The sequence below is a fragment of the Channa argus genome, chromosome 22 (genome assembly GCF_033026475.1).
Source record: "Channa argus isolate prfri chromosome 22, Channa argus male v1.0, whole genome shotgun sequence".
In the NCBI taxonomy this organism is placed as follows: domain Eukaryota; kingdom Metazoa; phylum Chordata; class Actinopteri; order Anabantiformes; family Channidae; genus Channa; species Channa argus.
In genome coordinates, this window is record NC_090218.1 from 9565328 (window position 1) to 9588813 (window position 23486).

Consider the following 23486-nt stretch of genomic DNA (forward strand, 5'->3'; position numbering starts at 1 on the left):
AACATCAACACGGCGAATCCAGTGACCACGTGATACTGGGCCAATCGGGTATTTTGTAGTAGCAGCGGCAGCCACTGTTCAGCCAATCAGAAAAACGTAGCGGGTTGCCAAGCAGCTCCTGTGACTAATGCCTGTCATATGACTCTGACACCCATGGAGACAGTTACAAGGAACAAGCTTTGCTCTTGGATTTGAAAAGGAGAGCTCTTCTGTATCCAATTTATTTTGGTACAAAATGCCTCCGACTCTCTTCCAGAAACTTTTCAACAAGAGAAATGCGTTGTCTTCGCCGCCCCCGAGATGTAGCAAGGAGGACCCAGATTTCAGGTAGCTGTGTACTGTGTGTGTGTGTGTGTGTGTGTGGTTTGTGTGTAACGTTGTAGCTACGTGTGTACGCTTATGTTATTAATGTGTTTTGCTCTGGTGGCTGGAAGCTTTAGTATTTGCCGTGAATCAACCTGTTGAACACGGGCCTCACTTGTGTACTTTTTAATAATTCCAAAGCAAAGCCGCAAAGTGCAAGGAGACGTGGGAGACGTTGCAGTGTCTGTTGGCGAGGGAAATGGTAGCTAGCGCGCTAATGCTAGCTGCCAGACGTAATCGGGGCTGCTGCACATGTTTCCCTCTTTGTGTGGGACTTGGGTTACCTCATTACCGCTTGTTAGCACGTTTGGCTCTTTTACAAAGGCTTTGCTTCTCGTGCTTTTGATTACAAAACAATGGCCTAAAACTGAACGTTTTCCTTCTTTGCTAAAGCGTAATTTTCATATAGCTGGTCGGCAACATCGCCTGTAAGTTGCAGAAGCGGTGCCCTGCTTTCGCCTTTGTCTCCCCTGCCCCCCTTTTGTTGATGGTTATTGGAGAACAGCAGCTAACCCTGCGTGGTAGCTTATTCTTAGCTACAGCCCCGATAACTTGGGAGTACACGTAGCTTCCCCTCGGTGCTCCGCATGGTAGTGTGGTCACCACGGGTTCAGTAACGCGTCGGAGGAGGACACCGTGTGCTCTCTGTTGACGGCCATGTGATCACTTCAGTCGGACACTTCTAACGGACAGCTCCGCTTGAAACTCTTCTGGCATCTTTTAAATGTCTGTAAGACGGGGTGCAATAATTACACATTACCAGGTGTCTTTTTGTTTTTTGGAAACACCAATATCTGACTAGTTTATGCCATGGATGCTTAATACAAATGCGAAACCGCACGTTAACTTTAGTGCACTGGTTGCAGGTAAATCGATCAAAGCCAAACAACGGGGATTTCTTAAAAAGAAGCAAACTTTAATAACAGGTTAATACAAAAAAAATGGTTTTTAGTTAAGCCCCTTGTAAACATAATGGCCAATACGGTTGCACCAAACAAAACATCAACAGGAATGTGTATATGCATACTAAAATATTGTGCATATTGCTGTTTCGCTTTGGTAACCACATGTTTTAAATACGCATTTATATGTATAGTGTCTCTTTCTTATCCTTATCCATATTTGGTAATTTCGTTATTTCGCGAGTTTATTATATAGAGAGTATGTTATGAATATTTTGTCTAGTTATTTGCATTTTGTTTTGCTTTAAAGTTTTTGCATGACAATTTGTAAATTTTTATTAACGTATTAGACTGACCATAAACTTGTAAGACTTTTTAGTTCTCTGTGCACCTCCCATATTGACTTTTTTTTCTTGATAGTAGATTGTATTTTATTCTTCAGGATTTCAATCACCTGATTTTATATATGCTTTTTTGTTCTTTGCGTTCTGTTTGAATGTGCCTGTCAAAGATCTTTGTTAGATGGAAAGAGTGCTTTGCAATTAAAGTTTTATGCGTTTCGAATGTAAGTGTGGACAGCTAAATGATAACATGTAATGTTACTAGAAGCAGTGTACTTGTTATTGAAATACCCTAAGGTCAAATTCAACCTGATTGAGCAATGCATGATTTAGCTGTCTAGTAGGATACTCTATACCCCTGAGTTGATTTCCAGTTTCCATGTGTAAGTTCTGACTCAGGGGGGTCAGGGTTAGGTCTGCCACCAAGGGGAAAGCGGTCACTGGTGTAGTTTTAAATACACTTTCGTTGGAAAATGTTGCTCCCACCTTTGTCATATATATAATACACACACACACACACCAGGGGACCTGAAAGCCCACCTCCTTGTGATGCCCACTTGTACTTTGGCCAGTGTCTGTGCCAGAACACGTTCCGTGGTCATAAAACTTGCCCTGTACCCAGTGACATAAATGCTGTGAGTGTGTGAGGTTGGCTGGCTTTAATCCTAGAGCAAACAGGCAGCCAGCAGGTATTTCTGTTAACTCACTGCTCAGACCTTAATACCTCTGGCGTGAGTTCCCGATTTATTAGGCAAGGAATATTCTGGAGAGAGAAGACCTTTTAGGGGACAAAGGTGAAAAAAATGAGAGAAAGATGAAGAGGACACCTTGTTGGTAGCAAGAACAGTGCTTGCTCTTAAAAATGAGGAGAAACGATTTGTCAGTGTTAAAGTGGAGGGTAAGCAAGGCTGTGTAGATAAAATTGGAGATTAAAAAATCTGAGGGGAAATACATAAAAGGGAAAAATAATGTGTGTAAAGCAAACACAATGAGGATGTGGTCTAACTGAATATATTCTGAACTGTGGCTAAGAAATATTGTCAACTGCATTTCCCATTAAGGTAAACGTTAACAATGGTAATTTAAGGCACATGGGCAAAATTACTGCACTGACATGTAAAGATATAGTAAACTGTTAGATACTGTAGACATCAACTTAAAAAAATCCATAAGCCTTTCAGATTTAACGGAGTAACTATTGGGCATCAAACCTGTCAAGGTTTTGCTGTTTTGTAACTCGGTTGTCCTACATAAGGTGTCAGCCAAAGCACTATTACAGCACAGCACAGCACCCTCCAGAATTCCACACAGGGCAGCAGGTTGGCTGCCCCCAGGAGGAAAGCCTAAAAAGCCTCTCCTTTTTCCTTGGCTGCAGCACCTGATCAGGGACAGCATACTGTACATAACACCAAGAGCTCCTGGCTCATCCTGTAGCCAGTCGAAAGTCTGAGCCAGTAGCTTTGTCCTCTGAGATTGCTTGTTCTCCTTGCCAAGGAAATTTCCTTCTTGACCTGGGCATAGAGCTCAATATAGCTGTGTTTGTGTTGAGATACAAAAAATGAAGGGGTGTGGGTGTGGGTTTGCAAGAGCCTCTCTGTTTTTACACATCATTTTGGAAGACCTCTTCTCAATCATTTCACACAAATTAGATAATGCTTATTAATTTTTATGGAGTATGTCACCCCTAATTGTTAAGAATAAACAAGTTTACTGCTTAATGTATAAATTCTTAGCAAAATATAGCAGTATTCATTTATAACAAAAGCGAAAATAAAGCCTGTTTAATAAACTAGCTTGGAATAATTATTCACTTTTTAGAACATCAATGGTATTAAAAAAAGGGCAGAGTCATAATAAAGTTAATATAGTAGGTTTTAAAAGCTAATACAGACTTACTAAATCGCATTTAATGAGCATGCTTTACATCCTTGGGTGAGACGTATCCCAAAATCCTCCTCCGCCTGTGAAATTGCAGGATGTTGCATATCTCAGGCCAACATTTTACACCACATTAGATGTATTTATAGTGATGCTTTTTACTTGGTAGTGTACAGAAGAAGTAGTGTCTCAGGTTGCTGGTTGGCGTGGCATCCTTCCTCTACTGCGTACTTTCATAACTCCACTGTGTCATGTGAGGCTTTCATCAATCTGTCAAGCTGTCATGTTTTTGGGACGATCACATGGCTACGCTCTCAGTCACTGGAATAAACCTACTAGTTGGATAATTCGAGAGAGGTGTTCATGTGTCTGCTTGACTCGCGCTCAGTATTTTTGTTACTCTCGCATATTTAAAGCATTTTAGGGTCATGGATTCGTGTATATATGATATCTTTGGATTGCAACGCTGCTTGTTTGTGTGTGTTAATGCTGCAGGGCTGCCGGGGTTCTGGAAAGACGACGGCTGTCATCAGGTTCCTATCAGGGCTATTTTAAGTGGCCACACTTAGGCTTCTCAGAATTGCAGGGTCATGGTAAAGATACAGTTTTATGTAAAAGCTGCACACATATGCAATGGCTCTCAGATGAGTACTAGTAGTATGAGAGTAACATCTTGTTTGACTCGAAGGTCTGTGAGGGTTTGTAAGCACATCAGTTCAAGTTATGGCTGGGGGTTTTCCTCTCTAGATGACAATAAAATAGTATGGTATTGATTTATAGGAAACATATTATCATGACAAAATATAAAATTGCAAAACTGACAAAAGAAATTAAAAATCAAGTCATGCATTTTAGGATTACTCAATGTAGCATCACAAATTTCCAAAAAGCGTGTTAGTAATCAGTTTCTAGTTTCACAGCTAATCCTGATACGTGATACAAGAGCAGCAGGACGTACGAACAGTGCACATAGACAGGGCAACACGTGCTATAGACAGCGGGTTGTGTTGCTATTCTATGTTGCTACTCTACAAATGGTGTTCAAAGATATCTATTTTTTTAAAATTAAATTTAATTGCATATACTTAGTATACATTTGCTGAAATCTGTCTGAATATATTGTGTTCATTCACTTTTGTCCTTAACATTGATGATAGATTTAAGAATGGAAATTCTTGCACATGGCAGCCGTTCCACGTTCAAACATCATGGGGTTCATTCATACGGATGGCTTTCTGCTTTCCACTGTCAGGACGGAGTAATTTACCATACAAGTTTAATTTTGAGCTCTACATCTTCACGCCCCCTCTTCATCACCAAAGGGTAGTCTTTGGTGGTCAGTGTGTTAAGAATCTTTATCATTGGATTTGTAATAATTTTCCATTAACTAGTCAAGCAGCCTCCAGCATTCGTTTAGCTGTGTTTCAGAGGAAGGAGGGTCATTCACATATACCTGTGGAATGCATTTAACCCACACTGGTGTAATATTGTGATTCCCAACATGCTGAAAGTCAAAGTAAAAAAGTTTGCTGTCGCATCACCGAAAAAGCCCACTTTCAACTAAAGAAAAGATGGAGAAACACAGAAATGATGGGGAGGGGAGTGGGTGAAAAGTAGTGAAGTGGTTAGCAATGTCGCCTCACAGCAAGAAGGTCCTGGGTCATTATAGGACTCCTTCTATTTCTCTGAATCACAGATGGAGCAATAAAGAAGGAAAAAGTTCACTTTTACATTTTCGCAAAATGGAGGCCCATCTGCTTCTATTTTAGCTAAGTTGAGCAGTCACCTTTGTTTCTACATAGTGTCTAGCAACACTCCTGTTTAGCTTGATGAATTTTGTTTTTCATGTGATTTATTTGAGGCACAGTCATTCACTCGTTAGTGTCATCACCCCCTTTCTGTCATGTGTTGCTGATTCAGAGGGTGTGATACAGTACAATAAGCCACACGTATTACACATACACACTGGAAGATAAAAATAAACAATATTAAAGCAGGTCATTGAAAAGTATCTCCCAATAGTAAGTGTTTTCTCCTAAACACATGAACAGTTGATTTTTTTTGTTAGTGCTTAAAAAAATATAGCTGTCATCTCTGAAATGCTTGTTGTCGACAACCACTGCGAGCACAGTAGCTACTGTGTGTTGCAGCATCTTCACCCAGTCAGCATCATGTGATTGCTGGAATGCAGAAGCCCTTAATGCAACACAACCAGCGGGGAAAACAGGTATGCAGGTAGTCAGGTGATTTATTTATTTTTTTCCTCCAGGCCATGTAGGTCAGCTTGTTTAAAGGAATCAGTGTTTAGTAGGGCTTGGTCACAGCAAAGCTCTTATAAGATGTTCAGTATTGTGTGATTTGACAAAAGTATAGAGTGTTCTGTGTTTCTTGGCCTGTCCAACAGCAGAGGAGTAGTCCCTCAACTCGTTGTTCATCTTCACTCTGTATAGCACCACACAGATAAAGTCTCTATATGAAAGGTTTCATGTTTGACAAGCAGGCAGACAGTGGGAGATATTGGTGAGTTCATGCTTTTCTGAATGTATGAGTGGAGAGTGACCCTATAAGACTAGAGGTGTCTCGAAGATTAGCTGTTATTACTGGGTTTCTGTGTTACATCAGTGATTCATATGTAGCGGCAGCTGTTCAGTATCATGGGAAAGTAGCATCACGGCAGAAACTTCAGCTTGGAATTAGCAGTGCACTCTGGACTCAAATGAGTGTATTAAAGCTGTGATAAATCATGTGCTTTGCCAGTGTGCAGGGGCTGATGCAAAAATTATAGCTCCAATCATTTTCACAATGCTGAGTTATCAGTTTGGCAATATTGTGTTCTTTCAGGACAGTTGACTTCTGCCTTTATGGAAAACTCACCTTGTTTTATTTAAATTGCTCCTAGTATAGTTTGTTGTTGACACAGTTGCTTCTCATGGTGTCTTACTCCTGACTTGTCTTTCACTCTCTTCTACGTTAGCATCTTCACCTTTTAAATTAAATGGAATTTAAAAAAAAATAGTGCTACAATGCAAAATCAAGCGGAGTAGAACCACTTGCAGTGGTTGGCACTGGGGCTAGCAGTGACATGCTAAAACTGGTAAAAGACATACGTTAAATACCCTAATGGCTTCTCACTGTAGCAATCTCTAAGGCTAAATCCATGGTTGTTGATGGTTGATGAGGATAGCTGGAAAAAAGAGATACGGTTTAAAAAGAGTGATCATACGAATGTGTCACTTAATCACTTGCTGAGATTAAGTGAAGAAAAGCACAAAATGCCATGTGGTGGCAGAAGTTTCATTTCTCCCCACTAACTTCCCTACAACTCACTTTTCTTAATTACAGATTTAAATAAATGTCACATCACAATCGTATTATTTATATAGGAAGACTTAAACAGGAATCAAGAGGTAGGTCAAGTTCACTTGTAAGAGTTTGAATTTTTATGCTATTTATGTATGTTTTTGTGGACAAATCCTGAATGTACATATGGGCATTTTAAGTGTATTGAAGATAGAAAGAAGGGGTACACAAGGGAGAGGGGAACAAAAAGAGCAGGATTTAAAAAGCAACACACAAACAAAACCCCTCTGTCACTCTCTTTCTGGCAGTCAGTAGTCCAGGCTTGCTGCTGTTGTTGCCTCTGCACTGTCCAGTGAACACAGTGCTCCCGCGATCACCTGACCGTCTCATGTTGTTGTGTGAATTTAGTTCACCACTATTCTTAGACCCTGCTTTGGCTGAGAAAGAAGAGGAAAGAAGAAAGGAATAGACCGAGGGAGAGAGGGGGAGAGAGAGAGGGTAAGGGCAGGGGGAAGACTGGCAGACTCGCAATGATGCCCAGGTAGGAATCGGTAATATTTAACCAGGCTTATATGCATCTGAGTGGGCAGGGTAATATTTGTTAATAGAGGATTGGGGGCTATGTTTTTATCTCACTTTGGTTACTTTAGACTTTGTCTACATGATGGCAACCTGTGGCTGTTTCCAGCTGAACAGCCCCAGCACTTAGAAGACAGCCAGTAGCTTTTAGCCTCAGCTGTTTTGGTCATGAGCAAGGTTGATTTGATCATGTTATATAATGAGAATTACAGGCTTTATAGTGTTTCTTTTGTTTTTTGATACAATACCAAGTATGTACTAGCGTGGGTGGAGCTGTACTTCAAACTCATTTCCTGATTTATGTATCTGTGTTGTCAGGTTTGTTAACATTCGTTGTCAAGGGTGGTGACACCGTTTACAGGCTGTGCTTGTCATCTTTTCATATGTAACCAACATAAAAGTTTTGGAAGTTTTCCTTTTGAGAATCAACAGTTTGTGTGAAGAACATGAATATTTGATTGTGGGCTCTAATTTGTGGGACACTTTGGTTCAAATCGAGGTCAAAGCAGTACAAGCACAGTATGTAATAGTCATGAAGTCATGCGCCGCTTTTATGAATGACTCCCCTCACCCCTCTGTCAGTGCTGTGACTGTCACAAGCTCACTAATGGGATACTTCCTCCTTCGCTCTCATTCTGCCTTGTCTTTCTTTGATGCTCTTCTTTGTCAGATGTTTTTATGTTTGCGGTTGTGTTTTCAATTACCTTTTCTCACATTTTTAATCTTAATTCTGGGTTTCTTTTCCTTGTCTTATGCCCGTTCTCATTCGTCATGCTTTTTTTTTTTATTGTTCCTCAAGATTTGTTCCCCGTTTTTCTCTATTGTTCCACTCTTGTTTTGAACCCTATCTTAATTTTATTTTGCCTTCTTCTCAACCATTCTTGTGGAAACATTTACATTCTTTCTTTGCTGTTGCTTATTAATTTTTCTAGATTTCTATCCTCTGTTTATTTCTCCTCTTTGCATTTCTCAGTCTGTCTTTTTTTCTGTTATGTTTAAAACAAAGGGAGCAGTGTAGTTGTTGCAACAGTATTTGGTTTGAAAGTAAAAAGGGTTTTTTTTACGTCTAAGTGATGCCATATTTTGTTCAAAACTGAATTCAAACACTAATTACTAGTTTTATACCTCAGTCAGTGTTAATGTCAATGCTGCAAAAATGGCAATGATGATTACTAGCAGTTTTTTTTTCTGTTCGCGTTAACCAAATCATCCAATAATGCACAACAGTTCAACACATTAAAAGCAACAGCAGCAAAGTCAGCATTAAAAGCAAAGTTAAATTTATAAATACACCATATAGCAACTGTGCAACACCATGCATGCAGTGAAATGTGGCTATTTATCTTTTGAATTCCCACAAAGCCTAATTTATATTCACATGGGGATTTGACTCCATATTGGTAGGCAGTGCTTCTGGCTAGCAGGAACAAAGTAAGCAAAAGAAGTGAATGGCAGAGATTCTTCCATGAAGAAATGGTAAAGCAGCTCTTTGTATACTCTTGCCAATATAAAGTTACACCTACATCTGACAGATAATTTTAGTTTGACAACTTATCACCTCCGTCCCCTCTGCTGCCACTGAAATATTCTGATCTCAAGAAAAGCTGCGGTTAGGAACTTTAGGTTTCAATCACCGCATTTTACTGTATGCACATGTTTAACCAGCACTTATGTTTTTCACTTCCCTGAAAGGGAAAAGTTGCTGTAATTCGGAATCATTTTTGTTAAAGGTCAGTTGTGGGACATCAAGGAAAAAGTTAATTTTGAGCCCTGCTATATGAATAGTAGGGGAAAATAATGCTCGTTGGTTGCTGTTTGCCAAATTTCTTCAGATTTGATCCAGATAAAATTCACACCACGAAAGATGAAAAAATATTTTTCACACAGGTGTTAAATTGTAATTAACATTTATGCAAATGTACAGAGGCTTTCCTTCTTGTGCATACACTGAATACCAAAACACAGGTGTTCCTCATACCGTCAAGGCTCACTGGCCCACAGTTGAAATGGTGCTTTCGAACGTGGGCTTGAGTGTGCTTGAAAAAGAAATAGACTTAACTGTTCCTTTTCCACCCCCATTCATTAACCCATTTACTATAAACACCTATGTTTGTGCATGCTCCCTGCTAACCAATAAAAGTTTATTTTTAGATCCAGCACTCTGTCCAGCTGCCTGACCCATCTATCCATCGGATCAGATACAAATCCTCACCCATCTATCTGTTGGTCCAATCCCCCTGTCATCTTTTATAGCCCCTACATAATCAACCACGCCAGTAAGTTTCCCCAAAACCAGAGGAGACTGCCATGGCCTTTGAAGACCTGCTAGTAACCACTGTGACACCCGAAGAGGTATCTCTTCGGAACCAGATCTGATTTGCAACCACATCATTCACAGTATTACGTGAAATCATGAGTTTTAATGACATGAGCTATATGAAACCACAGCTTCCCTGGCAATAGCCATGGGGCTGAGGCTGCCAGCAAAATGCCTTTACTGTTGTACATTGTTTCCTGGCAGTCTAACAGTTTCAAATGTCTTTGCTGTCAACTGAGTGAATGTCTGTAGTGGCAGCAGGTTACCTGGGTAAACTGTAAATCTAGTGGTAGATGGTTTGTCATTATTTATTTGGGAGGCTAAATTATTTGAGGATAAATGATGCTGGATCTTCATCTGTTCTCTCTTACTCTACAATGTTTTAACTCATGTGGATGAATAAATGATACCATGGAGTGGAGCAGTGAATAATCACTGGACTCCTCCTGGTTCAAATATCTATCACAACAAAATTAGCTATTAAGATAAAATATTGAGTTTAAGAAATCAAATCCTGAATCTAATCATATTTTCTATTGTAATTTATATATTTATTGAGGGAATGTGTTTTAGGAAGTATTTTGACCAAAATAATCCTTGCAGACCTTTTCTTGGAAATAAGTTTTCCCTGTTAATCTGAAAATGTCAGAAATGCATGAAATTAAAGGAAAGTGACTAAAATATTTGCCTTTGTTGCAGGTACATTGTTATAAGTGTTTATTACCAAAATATAAATCAATAATTCATGTGTTGTTGGGTTAAAGTAATGAACTAAGCAGTTTAAAGAAGCAACAGGCTAAGCAGGGGATGCCACTTGTCCCCCTCCAATGCAACATTGAAGACAATTTCTAGGACAAACTTATGCTGTGTTAAGTCATGAATGAGATCCTCATCCTAATGCCCTTTACTTAGCCGACAACTCGCACCCAACCTGGAGACTTAGGCCTTGTTTTCTGGGTAATTGACAGCACAAATAAATGATATACAGCTGTCATTCTGTAGACCCACCACCTACAGTGATAGGTGTTGGGTTGGCTCTAATGGAAGCTGTGAACTGAGACACGTTATCAGTGTGATATATTTAGAGTGGTTCTCCGAATTGTTTCTTTTTTTAATAAATGGACAAAGTTGTATTGTCACTCTGTTGCTACATTCCATGCTGTTTTGTCACTAGAGGATGACTTTATTATTTATAATGTGCAAGTTCCCTGGAACAAACATGAGAAATGCAAAAAAGGTTTTTGAAGAATATGTTGGATGTTCATTAACTATTTGCCCAGTTTAATCTTGCTTATCTTTGTTGCTGTCTCAGTTTATACTAAATTCATCTTTTCTCTTTCTCCCCCATTTTCAACCCTCCTATTCCCTGTCTGACTTTTTTTTCACGTCGCTCTATATCTTCAATCTTTGTCTCTCCTTGGAAACCAATCTCCTCTGTGCGTTCTTTTCTCCATCTAGCTGGCCACTTCCCCAGCTTGAGCCTAGCCAAATCAGGCTGATCGTGTACCAGGACTGTGAGAGGCGCGGCAGAAATGTCCTCTTCGACTCCAGCACCAAAAAGAGAGGAACGGAAGAAACCTCCACAGCTGTGAGTCAAACATCTGCTTAATGTGTGCATGTTGGCATGCACTGTCATTTAGAAGTCCAACTTCAACTATGTCAATTTTGAAATATAATAGAAAAGTTCCAGTTGTTATTGCGATGCATTAGACTATCCCCCCCTTTTGTTTTCATGGGTGTTTATTATATTTTGCCATTATTAGAGGCACCATCGTGTCTTGTTGTTCTGTTCAGTCCCAGGTAGAATCCAAAGAGTTTTAAATGTTAAATCTGGCCTTCTGTAGTCTGCTGAAACTTTGAGTTAATTGTCTCAAAGACAAAACAGGCGAGGGACAATAGATGGTCAAAAGATGAGCGTTTCACCTCATCATACTGAGTAGCCTCACTGCCCAACAATGAACCGTGATCAAGAGCGGAAGGCAGAGAATGTGTCCTGTTGGACAGTGTGCAAGTCCTGTTTGTGGGTGTGTGAATCAGACTTCTGTTTACTTATTCATACTGTCTACCATTCTTAAGGCTTGTGGGGGTCTTGAGTCCATCACAGGGGCTGACAGATAAAGACAGACATCCACACATTCACACCTTTAGCCGCCAATTAATTTAATGTGCAAATCTTTGGACCGTTGCACGAAACCTGGGCAGGCAGACTCCATGCAACTCCACGCCGAAAGGCTCATGGCAAGCAGCAGATTAGTCCAAACTCAGAAGCCTCTTGCTTTTAGGAAGAAAACATCATACATTTGTTCAGTGTTTAATAACATCTAAATTTTAAAATGTTATGAAACTGGCTCCTTGCCTGCTGTGTAATTTAACTCTGTGCTGTTTTGTATTTCTTTTTTTTTCTTCATTGAAAATCCAGTTTCCTTTGGGGAAACTCTTGTCATTAATTTAGGCAAAGGAGTCCTGAAGGCAGATAGCATGTCAGACTCTGATGTGTCATTGAATACATGAGACTCAGGTCATGAGACTTGGCAACATTAATAACCTGTCAACACACCCCTTTTAGACTGTGAGACTTGATGATAAAACAGTTTTACTACAGCATTTGCTTCTTAATCAGGGTGTGCACAACAATAGATCTCAAACATGTGAATTATGTGGTTTGAGTGCGTGCGTGCGTGCGTGCGTGCACGTGCTTGGCCTCACCCATATGGCATCTGCCTGCTGATTCTTCCAACAAATGGTGACACATAGTCACTGCTCACACTCTTTTCCTTTACATTAGAATAACATGCAGAGTAGTTTCATAATGCTGCTGTGTGTTCCTGTTTGCCCCTGACCGGTTTGTTCTAGTGCTCTTATCTCCAATAATAATAGCCTCAGCTGACAGCCTATGTGTAAGCAGCATTCTTTCATCCTCACATGACAACCCTGTCACTCACTGTCTGTCTTTTTTTCTCTCTCTCACATCTGTCTTCATCTTTCCGTGGTGTGGTCTCATACTTTTTCAGTCTTGTGTTCATTTTGTATAAATGTTTTCTAAATCTGCTTTCTAACCTTTCCAATATTTCCATTTCCATGTCTGTCTCTTTTTAATGTCCTCATTACAGCCCCCTGCGTCTCTGCATAATCTGGTTATCTTGGTCCCTCTCCTACATTATCTCTTTTATAAATGACTCTACCTTTTCTTTGTCTTTCCTGCATGACTTTCAGGCACATTCTGTCTACCTCTGGATGAATGTCTTGAGCACTTTCCATCGTGAAATCCTAGCCGCCATTCTCTACCTCCATTTCTCTGTCAACCTCAGTGTTTAGGAGTTTTTGTTTTTTGCCATAGTCTTCCTCTCTTTTTTGCGTCTTCCAATCTATAATCTTCTCATATTACATTTCCCCATTCCTCCTGTCTGTCTTTTGACTTCATCAAACTCCTCCTCCTGACCTGCCTCCTTCACCTATCTTTTACTTTCACTTTGACCATTTTCTCTTTCTTCTGGGTTACTCTGTCTATACTCAGCTTCTGTCTATCGCCTTCATTATCATGTGCACAGCCTGACCTGAGTACCACACATACACACACTCATCTCCCGCTGTCCTGTGACTATGGAAATTGAATAGTCTGTATGTTTAGCTTTCAAACAATACTTATACATGTATTTACTTAAGCACGGCTTTTGGATTGGACTAGAGCCAAATATGGAACTGCAATGAGAAGCATTACTGTGTTTGTGATTGTGTGTTTTAGAGATCTTTAGGTGGATCTGAAACCTTTTGGAACCTTTTGCACCTTAAAACCTGTGAACACGACACTTTACAGGAGCTTTATGCTGATACTATGTAAGCTAAAGCTCAACTCTTATCAGGAAAATTAGTAATGCACAAGATTTATGCATTTAAATTGCCTTTTTTGGAATTGTACTCATAGATATTAAACATTATTGATCGGTCAGCCAGTTGGGTGTAGATTGTTTTGTTGATGGATCACTTATTTGAATTTGTTGTTTTTAACTTTACATTTGTGTCCCAATTTGATTAAATAACTGATAGCAAATCATGCTGCTGCTGCAGTTTGAGTTCTCTCTTTGTTCAGTTTTGTTCACATCAGCTCTTTTAAATTTGTTCATTTGTTTGTTTTTTCAAAAAAAATTTGCACTTTATATTAGTTTCAGTCAGACTTTCTACAGATCTGTGACGTTAGAGGATTAAACGTTGTGTGGTGTCGGGTGATTACATCGCTGTTGCCTGGGCAAATAGTTTTCATGCATTCTGTATTGTTAGGGTTTTACCAGCTGCTGTGTGATATCTATCACATGATGGCTTTTTTATTTTTGTCAGCTCAGGAATTTATTTTTGAGAGATCAACAGAAGGAATAAGCAAAGCACAGCAGGAAAAAGAGAATGAGGAATAAAGAAACTAGGATGAGACAGACAGGAAGGGTGAGGGTGTGGAATGAAGGGAGGTAAGGTGTGTGTGTGAGTGGAGAAAGAACTAGGAAAGAAGACGAAACTCATCAAGAAAATGAGCATGCATAATAAAACAATGCAGGCTGCAGCAATTACAGATGGATGAAGTTGGCGTGGTAGAGGGAGGGAGAGAGGAAGGGTGGCTATGATTGCAGTGCTGCTCGCTCACAAGTTCCCGAAAGAGTCATATGACTGGCAGTCACATGCTGCTGGCCTCTGTGTACACACTTTACACTGCACTGCAGCAGACACACAACACACACCCATGTACACATTCAAACTCAGACCTGCTCAGAATTAGTGACTTCATTACTGAGTGTGTGTGTGTGTGTGTGTGTGTGACAAAAACCCTCATAATAATAATGATGGATAGAAAGTCTACATATGACAGTGTTTACAAATGTGCTTTATAAGAGCAGAATGAAATGTTCCTTCTTTGTTTTCCTTTACTCTTCATCTCATTCTGTTTTTCTTTCTCTCTCATTTTGCCTCTCTCTCACTCTTCCTCTCTCCTGCACTGACAGCGACAGTGGTTTCAAGTGAGCCATTACCAGGGCCTAGCTAAACAACACACACACACACACACACACACACACACACACACACACACACACACACACACACACACACACACACACACACACACACACACACACACACACACACACACACACACACACACATACTCTCTCCCATTTCCACCCTCCCAAATGCATTCCTCTTGAAAAGGCTGCCAAGTTAAGAAGGCACATGACACAGGCTGATTGAGCTCATATTGCTGTTAGTTTGCTATGTACACAAGTGCATCTGGTCTAGGTTCTGTGCTTTTTGCACTAAACTGTTCAACATAATTTATGTTTTTCCATTAAAAAGTTTATTTCATGTGAACCAGTGACTTTTTTTTTTGATGTCAGGAAGCATTCGGACAGAGAATGTAGTGTTTTCTTGTTTTTTTTTTTATAGATGAACGGTGCTTAAGCCTCTCATTATGTTTTATATTAGCAAAAGCCGTGGGCAGTGTGGTGGTGCAGTGGTTAGTGCTGCCGCCTCACATCTAGAATGGAGTTCCTCATAACGGAAACCCCGCCACAATAAAATCCTCTGGACTTTGTTTATTTGTAATGCCATGTGTACGAGTTGTTTCCAAATGTCTGCATCTACCTTTTTAAGTAAATGTGCAACAAATGGCTACTGTGGACAAGAATCTAAAAGAAGAATGCATTTTTTGTGGGCTCCCCTATAATTGTGAGGAAAGAGGGAGAATCCTCAGCTTGGCTGAGTGTGCGCTTTGTGTTCTACCAGTTTGTCTATTCATCCTCAACGGCTGCAAACAAAGCAATAAAAGTTGTGCTTTTTGTTAGAAAGTCAAACTATGAGTTTAAGTCTAGATGGATTTATGTGAATGAGTCTGTACCTTTGGCCGTTTAAAATTCTATTTCTTGCCTTTATCAACAGAATGCTGAGGGCCAGGTGAAGATGTTCGGGAAATGCTGTCGTTTAACAGGCGGCAGCAGCAGTTCCCTGGACAGCTCCTCCTCTTGCACTTCTGAAACCAAGGAATCAAAGGAACAGGGACTCCGCTTCCAGGTAATACACATACCTAAATGTGAAATTCTCTGCAGTTCTATGTATACTTGTATGTGCAGGTGCATAAACAGGTTTGCACCCAAACTATGCTATAGTGTGTATGCATGTAAATTTTATGTTTAAACTCCAGTTCCAGTAGTGGAAACCTTGTTAGTCAGAACTGTATTGCTATTTAAAGGTAACAGTATTTAAAAAATTTGCTTATCCTCACTTCTTACCTCTTTTCCAGGGTTCGAAGTGTTCGTCCGATGTGACAATGTTGGGGGAAATGATGTTTGGCTCTGTGGCCATGAGCTACAAAGGCTCCACGCTAAAAATCCACCAGATCAGGTAAATCCAGGACGAATTCAGTGGCTGTTGTTATCACGTGTTATTTATTTATTTATTTATTTATTTGTCTTATTTGGGGATATTCCAGTGTCCAACACAAGTTTAGATTTCGACCACTGAATAAAAGTGCAGGAGAAATAAAAGTGAAAATGTGAAAAAGGAGCTTTCGAACTAAAGGGGTAGAAAAAGAAGAGAAATGAGGCTGGATGTTATAGATAAATGTGCCTAAGCATGTGAACTTAGCACACATGCTGATGACCTTTTGTACCTCTGCTATGATCATATCAGATCACCACCTCAGCTGATGCTGAGTAAGGTCTTCACTGCCAGGATGGGCGGCAGTGTGTACGGCAGTCTTAACACGTAAGTGCGCACGCACACACACACACACACACACACACGCACCTTGATCTGATTCCTGTGGCGGTTTCTTTCATAAACAGGCATATTTACATTGTTGGATATCATGTATTGGGTACATGTTACAAAACCATTCACATTAACTAACTAGGATTCCTGTTTTCTTAATTTTATCTCATGCAGGCTACAGGACAGCCTGGAGTCCATTGGACAGGACAGCAACACACTAAGGCCAGATCAAAACACCGGGCCCAACGGTATATTAGGGAACATAGGTAACCATATCAATCCAGTGTCACACCAAATATTAACAACCAGTCACAGTACTCTTGTTTTCTTTCAGTTCAGTTGCAAGTTTTAAATAGAATTTGGGTGTGTTTTCATCTTTATCACAGCCAGAAATCTATTGCAGTTACTTAAATCTCGAAAGCACTTATTGAAAATATATCACTTCATATTAAGCCTGATACACATCTGATTATTGCAAATGTTTTTTTTTTTTTTTTTTTTTTTTTTTGAATAATTTTACCAAAGATACTGGGAATCTTATGTTCTTAGGTTCCGTCAGTGAGTGCCGGGGTTTACATCTCCCTTGAGCATAGTTAAAGATATAATGGATGAGCATTTCACCGTGTAAAATATTGTTAAAGTTTGCAGCTTTGGGCCAAGTGCATTTTTAATATTTCTGTTTGTTTAGTTCATTACACGGTCGAAGTGTCTTGGTAGAACTCTGATGCAAAAAATGTTTCTTTCTTTCGGGACCTTTAACAGTCCTGTTTGAATACAAACCGGACTGGAGAGACTCTGCTAACAGTTCTTACTGCTCCCCTACATTAACCTCTTGAATATTTGAAAGATGGTATTTAAACTTGAAAGGACAATGTGCAAATTCACGGTCAACTGTTATCCCATCAAACATAGATGCATTGTATTTCTTAGATGGATACAGTTGCTTTCGTTAGACAGAATGCTGTAAACAACTGTTGGCAAAATCCCTCCTTTTGTGCATTTTTATTCTTTCATCCTCACAGAAAACACAAAAACAATTAACTGCTTGTAAAGGTCAAATCATAAATAATCAGTTTGGTTATCTGTGTTTTCTGTGAGTGATACCAGGCTCCTTGTTTGTCTGGCTAAATGGCTGACTGTCCTTCCCGATAACGGTCATTATTTCAACCCAGGCTAAAAAGCGTCCGTAACTAAGTTGTTTACGACAAGGTGGCCGGACGACAGGAGGTTGCCAGTTTTCCTCCTTACTCATTCACTAACAATGGTTCATATTTTTTGTCTTTCCCCCCCCTCTTCCTCCTCCTCTTCTTCTTTTCCATTGTACTTGTTTGTGCTGCGCAGGATTTTCTCAGCTCTGCAGCCCTCGCCGGGCCTTCTCTGAACAAGGCCCTCTGCGCCTCATCAAGAGCGCATCTTTCTTTTCAGGTTGGCGCTAAGAACTGGCCACGATTTGAAGTGTGCCAGTTGCATGCGTGTGTGTAGTTGCTGTAGTTGCAATAGCACTGGTTGTATGAGCCTTGACTCTCAGCGGCTGCATGTCTTTGTGGTGTTTCTTGCACACTTGTAGTAATAGTAGTCACACAGTGCCACAGCATGTCTGCTAATAGCTTGGGTCAGATAGTAGCTGCAGATAAAAAATGTTTGATGTGGTTTTCATCAAGTATTTTTTATTTATTTTTCTTGATGTAGAAGATAACGTCTTCCTTTATGGGCACCAAATAACTGAAAATGAGTTATGAGTTCTGAATTTAACTTTGTTTAAAACTCCTGCTACAGCTATAATTGTCAGTGAATCTTAACAAGGCAAATTGTTTAGTAAATCTTTTTATTTTGCCAATGACATTATCAGACAAGACAAGACTCTTGCATCAATCATGAAGGATTTTTTGGCAGCACTCTCTGACCCCGGCCCACAGGTGTGTTATCGACACAGAAATGGTTTTGCATGGATGCTCACGGGTGTTGGGGGCTGAAGTTCTAGTCGTTCACTTACACACTTTCACTAACGTGTTGTCTTTGACAGTATATATAATACTTGGGCAATATTTTAGTCTTTTTGTACATTAACGATAAACTTGCAACATATTACTTAAGTATACTGGCGTGTTTTTTTTTTAACCAAGGTCCAGCAGGTTCACCTTGGTAGCAGTTATCCCCTTTATTTTCTCATCCTATCCTGGTATTTGAATTAGTGATGTAAAAATCCTACTTCCTATAATGTACATGTTAATATAGCAACAGTGGGGAATCTTCTATCACTGCAAGTAATTGTAAAGCTTTAGGTAGGGTTGCCTGTTCCACAGCATCAAACCTGTGTCCCATTTGTAATTGATTTTTGGGCTATACTGATAATGTCGTTTTGGTTACATAACTTTTATTTATGTATTTTTTTTCTAAACCTTGCCCATGTATCATGACTGCAAAGAAACAGACTGAATTCTCCCCAAATGGGCTCTTTGAACAGCTGTGTGTTTACAGAATACTGATTCTGTGTATTCTTACCTGTATCGATCTTCCTCTGTGTGCATTTTACATATACTGACCAGATAGCTAGAGGAAGTCTTTAAGCAAGTATGTTAAAATGTTACTCAAACTTTCCTTTGTACTTTTATATATTCCTGCTAATCAGAGAGCCCTATAGAAGTATTCAGTTCTTTATTTATTTCGTTTTTCCTACCTCACACTCGAGTTAAGATCTCTCCCCTTGCTGGAGGTGTGACCTTTATAAGAAGAGCCTCTCGCTGCAACCACGCTGGGGGCACCCTTACGTTGGCATGGCGTGTAATTATGCAGTGTTGGTATTGGCATAATGCATAGTGTGACACAGGAGTGCGGGCACACACACACACACACACACACACACACACACACACACACACACACACACACACACACACACACACACACACACACACACAAATACTCAGATGCTTTACCAAAAAAAAAGCTTGTGTTGACTTGCTCATTAATTATATCAACAAGAACTACGCTCTCATTTGCACATTCACATGCTCTGTTGGTGGTTTTCACAGCTAGGCTGCAAGAAGCATTGACATTTTTCCCATTTTACCCCCAAGTGTTGATGAGCAGGATACGAGCGAACACCCTTGGTGATATCCCTACTACGGTGTCTATTGTAGAAAGTACAACAGCTGTAGCAGCTGCTGTACATGGTGACAGTGAGCAACAGTTTATTACAACAGTAGCGGTTTTTGTGTTATTTGTTGTGTCACTTCCTGTTTTTGGTGTTACAAAACAAACTCTTGCAGCATGAGAATCAATCAGTGACAGCCATTGCAGAGTAGAAATTAGTCCAGCATCTGTTTTGCTAGGCCCTCTCACATGATCAAGTTAAATGGTCATTCAGATGTTAAGAATAATTTACCACGTCTTGTTTATTCAATTGTTATAATGCTACATAAATCAGACATTTCAAACACTAACTAACCTTTGCGAACAGTTACACGCGGTGGTGCAGCCAGTGGCCAAGCAGCAGCAAAAAAAACATCTGCTGCCATGCTGTTTCTTTGAGACAAAAAGATATTTTTGCTGCTGCTCAGCCAGACATGGTTGTTGAGTATGTGCAGTGTACCAAATCACTGGTCTCTGTAAAGTAAAAGAGCACTTTGTACCTAGTTTTCCATGTTACTGATCACATTGATCTGTTTCTAACAGTTTTTTTTTTGTTCTTCTGTCCCTCTAATTTCCTTCTCTACATTGTTTGCTTTCCTTCTTTTTTATCTTTCCCACTACTTTCTTTTTATTTCCTTCTCTTCTGTCACTCTGTCTTTGGATTCTTCTCCCTTTTTCTCTGTCCGTCCAGGCCACAGTCACCCCATGGATATGCCTGGCCGGGGGCTGTACGACGAGAGAGACAGTGGCATCGCCAGATCAGGTACGTTAATAAGACTAGGAGCCAAAGCCTGGATTGACCCGCACTCAATGCAGCTTTCAGTCCTATAGCTGACCTTTGAATTGGGTTCTCATTTATTTTTATCATCATCAAGCTCAAGGAACAGAGAAGATAAAGTATAGGTCAGAAAAGTATTGAACTATTACACTTCCAAAAGTTTGCCTCACCCATTCACAACCAAAATACCGTATGATCCTGCGGGTATCTGGATTGCCCATAACACAAGGGATGCAGCGAATGGCTATGATTTAATGCACTTACTGCTTTTGCTTTAATTGTATGACTTTAACTTTGCTGCGAGTACAGTTGCACAAGCCACAGTTAATTTAAGCAGTGGTGCTAAGCCTGTGACTTCACCAATTAAAATGATCCCATACTGATGGGGCAGCTAATTGAAAAGACTAAGAAAGGTGAGAAATGCAAGTGATAAATGTCATCTCTCCAATAAAGATGATAATGTATGGATGGAAGAGGTTTGGAGGCATATTCAGGGCCTCTGAGGTCCAAAATAACCTTATGCAGTGGAAAGTGACCTCTGCCCCCTGCCCCTCTTCTCTATAAATGCCACCATGCCCCACTGGCATGACTGGTATGAGGGGAACTGCGCTTTCTGCTCAAACCCCAGTCACATGCAGAGGATTAAATATAGCAGCTCTCAAAATCTTCTACTAGTAAATGAGCTTCTAATTCTAATCCTCCTCATCTCCACTCTCTCCGCCACCCCTCTGCGGTTGGGCTGGAGAGCTCTTTATCTTAGTCTGACACACACACACACAAGCACACGTCCCCCTTAGCAACACAGAATTTCTTCCCTCCCGCTGTAGTTCCCTTTCTTCATCTTGCTCTTTTTTTCATGTACACAGTTATTCACTCAGCTCGTGAAGTTTACACTCTTTATCTCTCTACACACACACAAACACGCACTGTGTAAATGGTTCATATGACCATTGATCAATGTCTGCTGCCTGGGCTGTAAATAACCTTGTGATTAGTACTTGTGTTCGCGCATGTGTGTGTGTCTTTTTTTGTGTGTGTGTGTGTGTGTGTGTGTGTGTGTCAGCCTGGTGTAAAGACAGGTTGGCCAACAACTGCAGCATGTGACTGTTTGTAGACTACATGTGTCATGTGCTCATATGTGAGCTATCCAGTATTTGGGGGCTGCCTTTGGGGAAAGAGTAGAAAGAGGTGTGTGTATGTGTGTGTGTTTTGTGTGTGTGTGTCTGTGTGTTTGATGTTTTTTTTTTTATAGTGCTGCATTTTATGTGCTGCATGTTTGTCCTGTTTCAAGTTCTTTTCTTTGTCTTACTAAGAACACTTATTGTCCTGTAGAGCTACAGTATGTGTCTGGTATGTAGTGTATGTGACCCGATGTGTCATTCAGGATGAGTAACCCTGTATTCTTGTCTGACTCACTTTTGTCCTTTTTCTCTTGTCACCCACCATTCCCTCCATCTGTTCCCTTCTCCTCCTCTGTTCTCCTCGTTCCTGCTCTCGATTTTTCCACTGATCTGTCCTCTCTCTCTCTCTCTCTCTCTCTCTCTCTCTCTCTCTCTCTCTCTCTCTCTCTCTCTCTCTCTCTCTCTCTCTCTCTCTCTCTCTCTCTCTCTCCTCTCTCTCTCTCTCTCTTCCTCTCTCTCTCTCTCTCTCTCTCTCTTCCTCTCTCTCTCTCTCTCTCTCTCTTCCTCTCTCTCTCTCTCTCTCTCTCTCTCTTCCTCCTCTCTCTCTCTCTCTCTCTCTCTCTCTCTCTCTCTCTCTCTCTCTCCATCCCGTTAGCTTCTCTGAGCAGCCTGTTGATCACTCCCTTCCCATCTCCCGGCTCCTCCCTAACCAGCAGCTGTGCATCCAGCTACCAGCGCCGATGGCTCCGCAGCCAAACCACCAGCCTGGAGAACGGCGTGTTCCCCCGATGGTGAGACAAATCATAAATGTATCATCAATTATGAAAAAACATTTCATAAAGACATAGCTGGAGTTGCATATGATGAGGAAAAACAACTTGCAATAGAAACAAATTGAGTTTACAGCAATATAAACGGGTACAGCATCAAAAAAACCCAATTTGCAACTATAGGCTTTGGAGGGGAGAAAAGTGTTAAAGATCTTTTTCCGAGCTTTCCACTCTTGCTCAGTCTTGCCTCATCACTAATCCCTCTCCACTTTTCTTCCCTGTTCAGGGCCTCTATCAGGCTTTTGTAAAGTTTATTCTGGTAGGGCTTCCTCAGAATCCAGCAGGCAGCTGGGAGAGTGACACACGCTGCTGCTACGTGTGAATAACACACAGACTCTGTTGCTGTGATGCTGTGTTAGCCTGTCATTGTAAATGCAGCTGTCAGCCTCTGAGTGCTATAATCTTGCAGATGCTCAAGTTGAGCAGCACCAAAGCATCTTGTATACCAACTGCAGTAGTACTAATTGTGTCCAGTACTTATATTTACTGTTGAAACAGGTAAAATGTTGGTTTGCTATGGAATATTTTCCAGTTAAAGTTGAGCAGTATTTTAATTTATAGGACTTAAAGCAAGTACAAAAAGACAGTGGCACCTAAACATTATCCAAATAAAGTATATAAGGTAAAATGTTATGTGTATGTGGGTTTATTAATTCATTCATTTTGTTATAGCAAAAAGCACAAGGGTTTAGATTTTTGTCAAAGTTTACACATGTCATCGCTGTGTCCTCTGTCCTGATCAGGTCGGCAGAGGAGAGTTTCAACATGTCTGACGAAAGTGGTGCGCCGAGCCTCGGTGTGGCGCGGAAGAAGAAGATCGCCATCGGGGTCATTTTCATGCTGTCTTCCAACCCTGAGGAAAACAGCCGCTTCCAGGATTTCTTTTTCTCCCACTTCCCTCTCTTTGAAAGCCACATGAACAAACTCAAGAACGCTATCGAACAGGTGAGATCATGTGACTGCAATTCTAGGCTAGCTTCATGTTGCACTTAACAACAGGTGACCTTTGTCTTGACTTTATTCACCGATGTTGACATGAAGGTTGTTACATCGAGTTTTCCTAAAGTCCGTGTTCTGATATGTTGTTTCTCTTTTGCCTAATTACCTCACTGATTGACATTCGAATATAAGCTTGTCAGTGAAATCCATTTGGCATTGAGATGTGACTAGATATGAATAGACCATGGATGCAAACCTT

The 23486-nt window shown here is 40.4% G+C and overlaps 1 protein-coding gene across 6 annotated transcripts in view; it reads left to right on the forward strand.

Annotated features, from left to right (window-relative positions):
• The first annotated feature begins 123 nt into the window (after positions 1-123).
• fnip1 (folliculin interacting protein 1) overlaps positions 124-23486 on the forward strand; it is a 37142-nt gene continuing 13779 nt past the window's right edge. The window contains exons 1-10 of one of the 6 annotated variants that reach the window (XM_067492007.1): positions 124-327; positions 11139-11268; positions 15597-15728; positions 15958-16058; positions 16347-16421; positions 16602-16693; positions 17769-17852; positions 20251-20322; positions 22114-22249; positions 23032-23233. In XM_067492007.1, coding sequence (XP_067348108.1) covers positions 236-327; positions 11139-11268; positions 15597-15728; positions 15958-16058; positions 16347-16421; positions 16602-16693; positions 17769-17852; positions 20251-20322; positions 22114-22249; positions 23032-23233 — 1116 coding nt within the window. In that variant the 5' untranslated portion in view covers positions 124-235. Of the gene's footprint in view, positions 328-7206; positions 7326-9221; positions 9716-11138; positions 11269-15596; positions 15729-15957; positions 16059-16346; positions 16422-16601; positions 16694-17768; positions 17853-20250; positions 20323-22113; positions 22250-23031; positions 23234-23486 lie in introns of those variants that run through there. The other 5 variants (XM_067492008.1, XM_067492009.1, XM_067492012.1 and 2 more) reach the window with 5 other exon arrangements.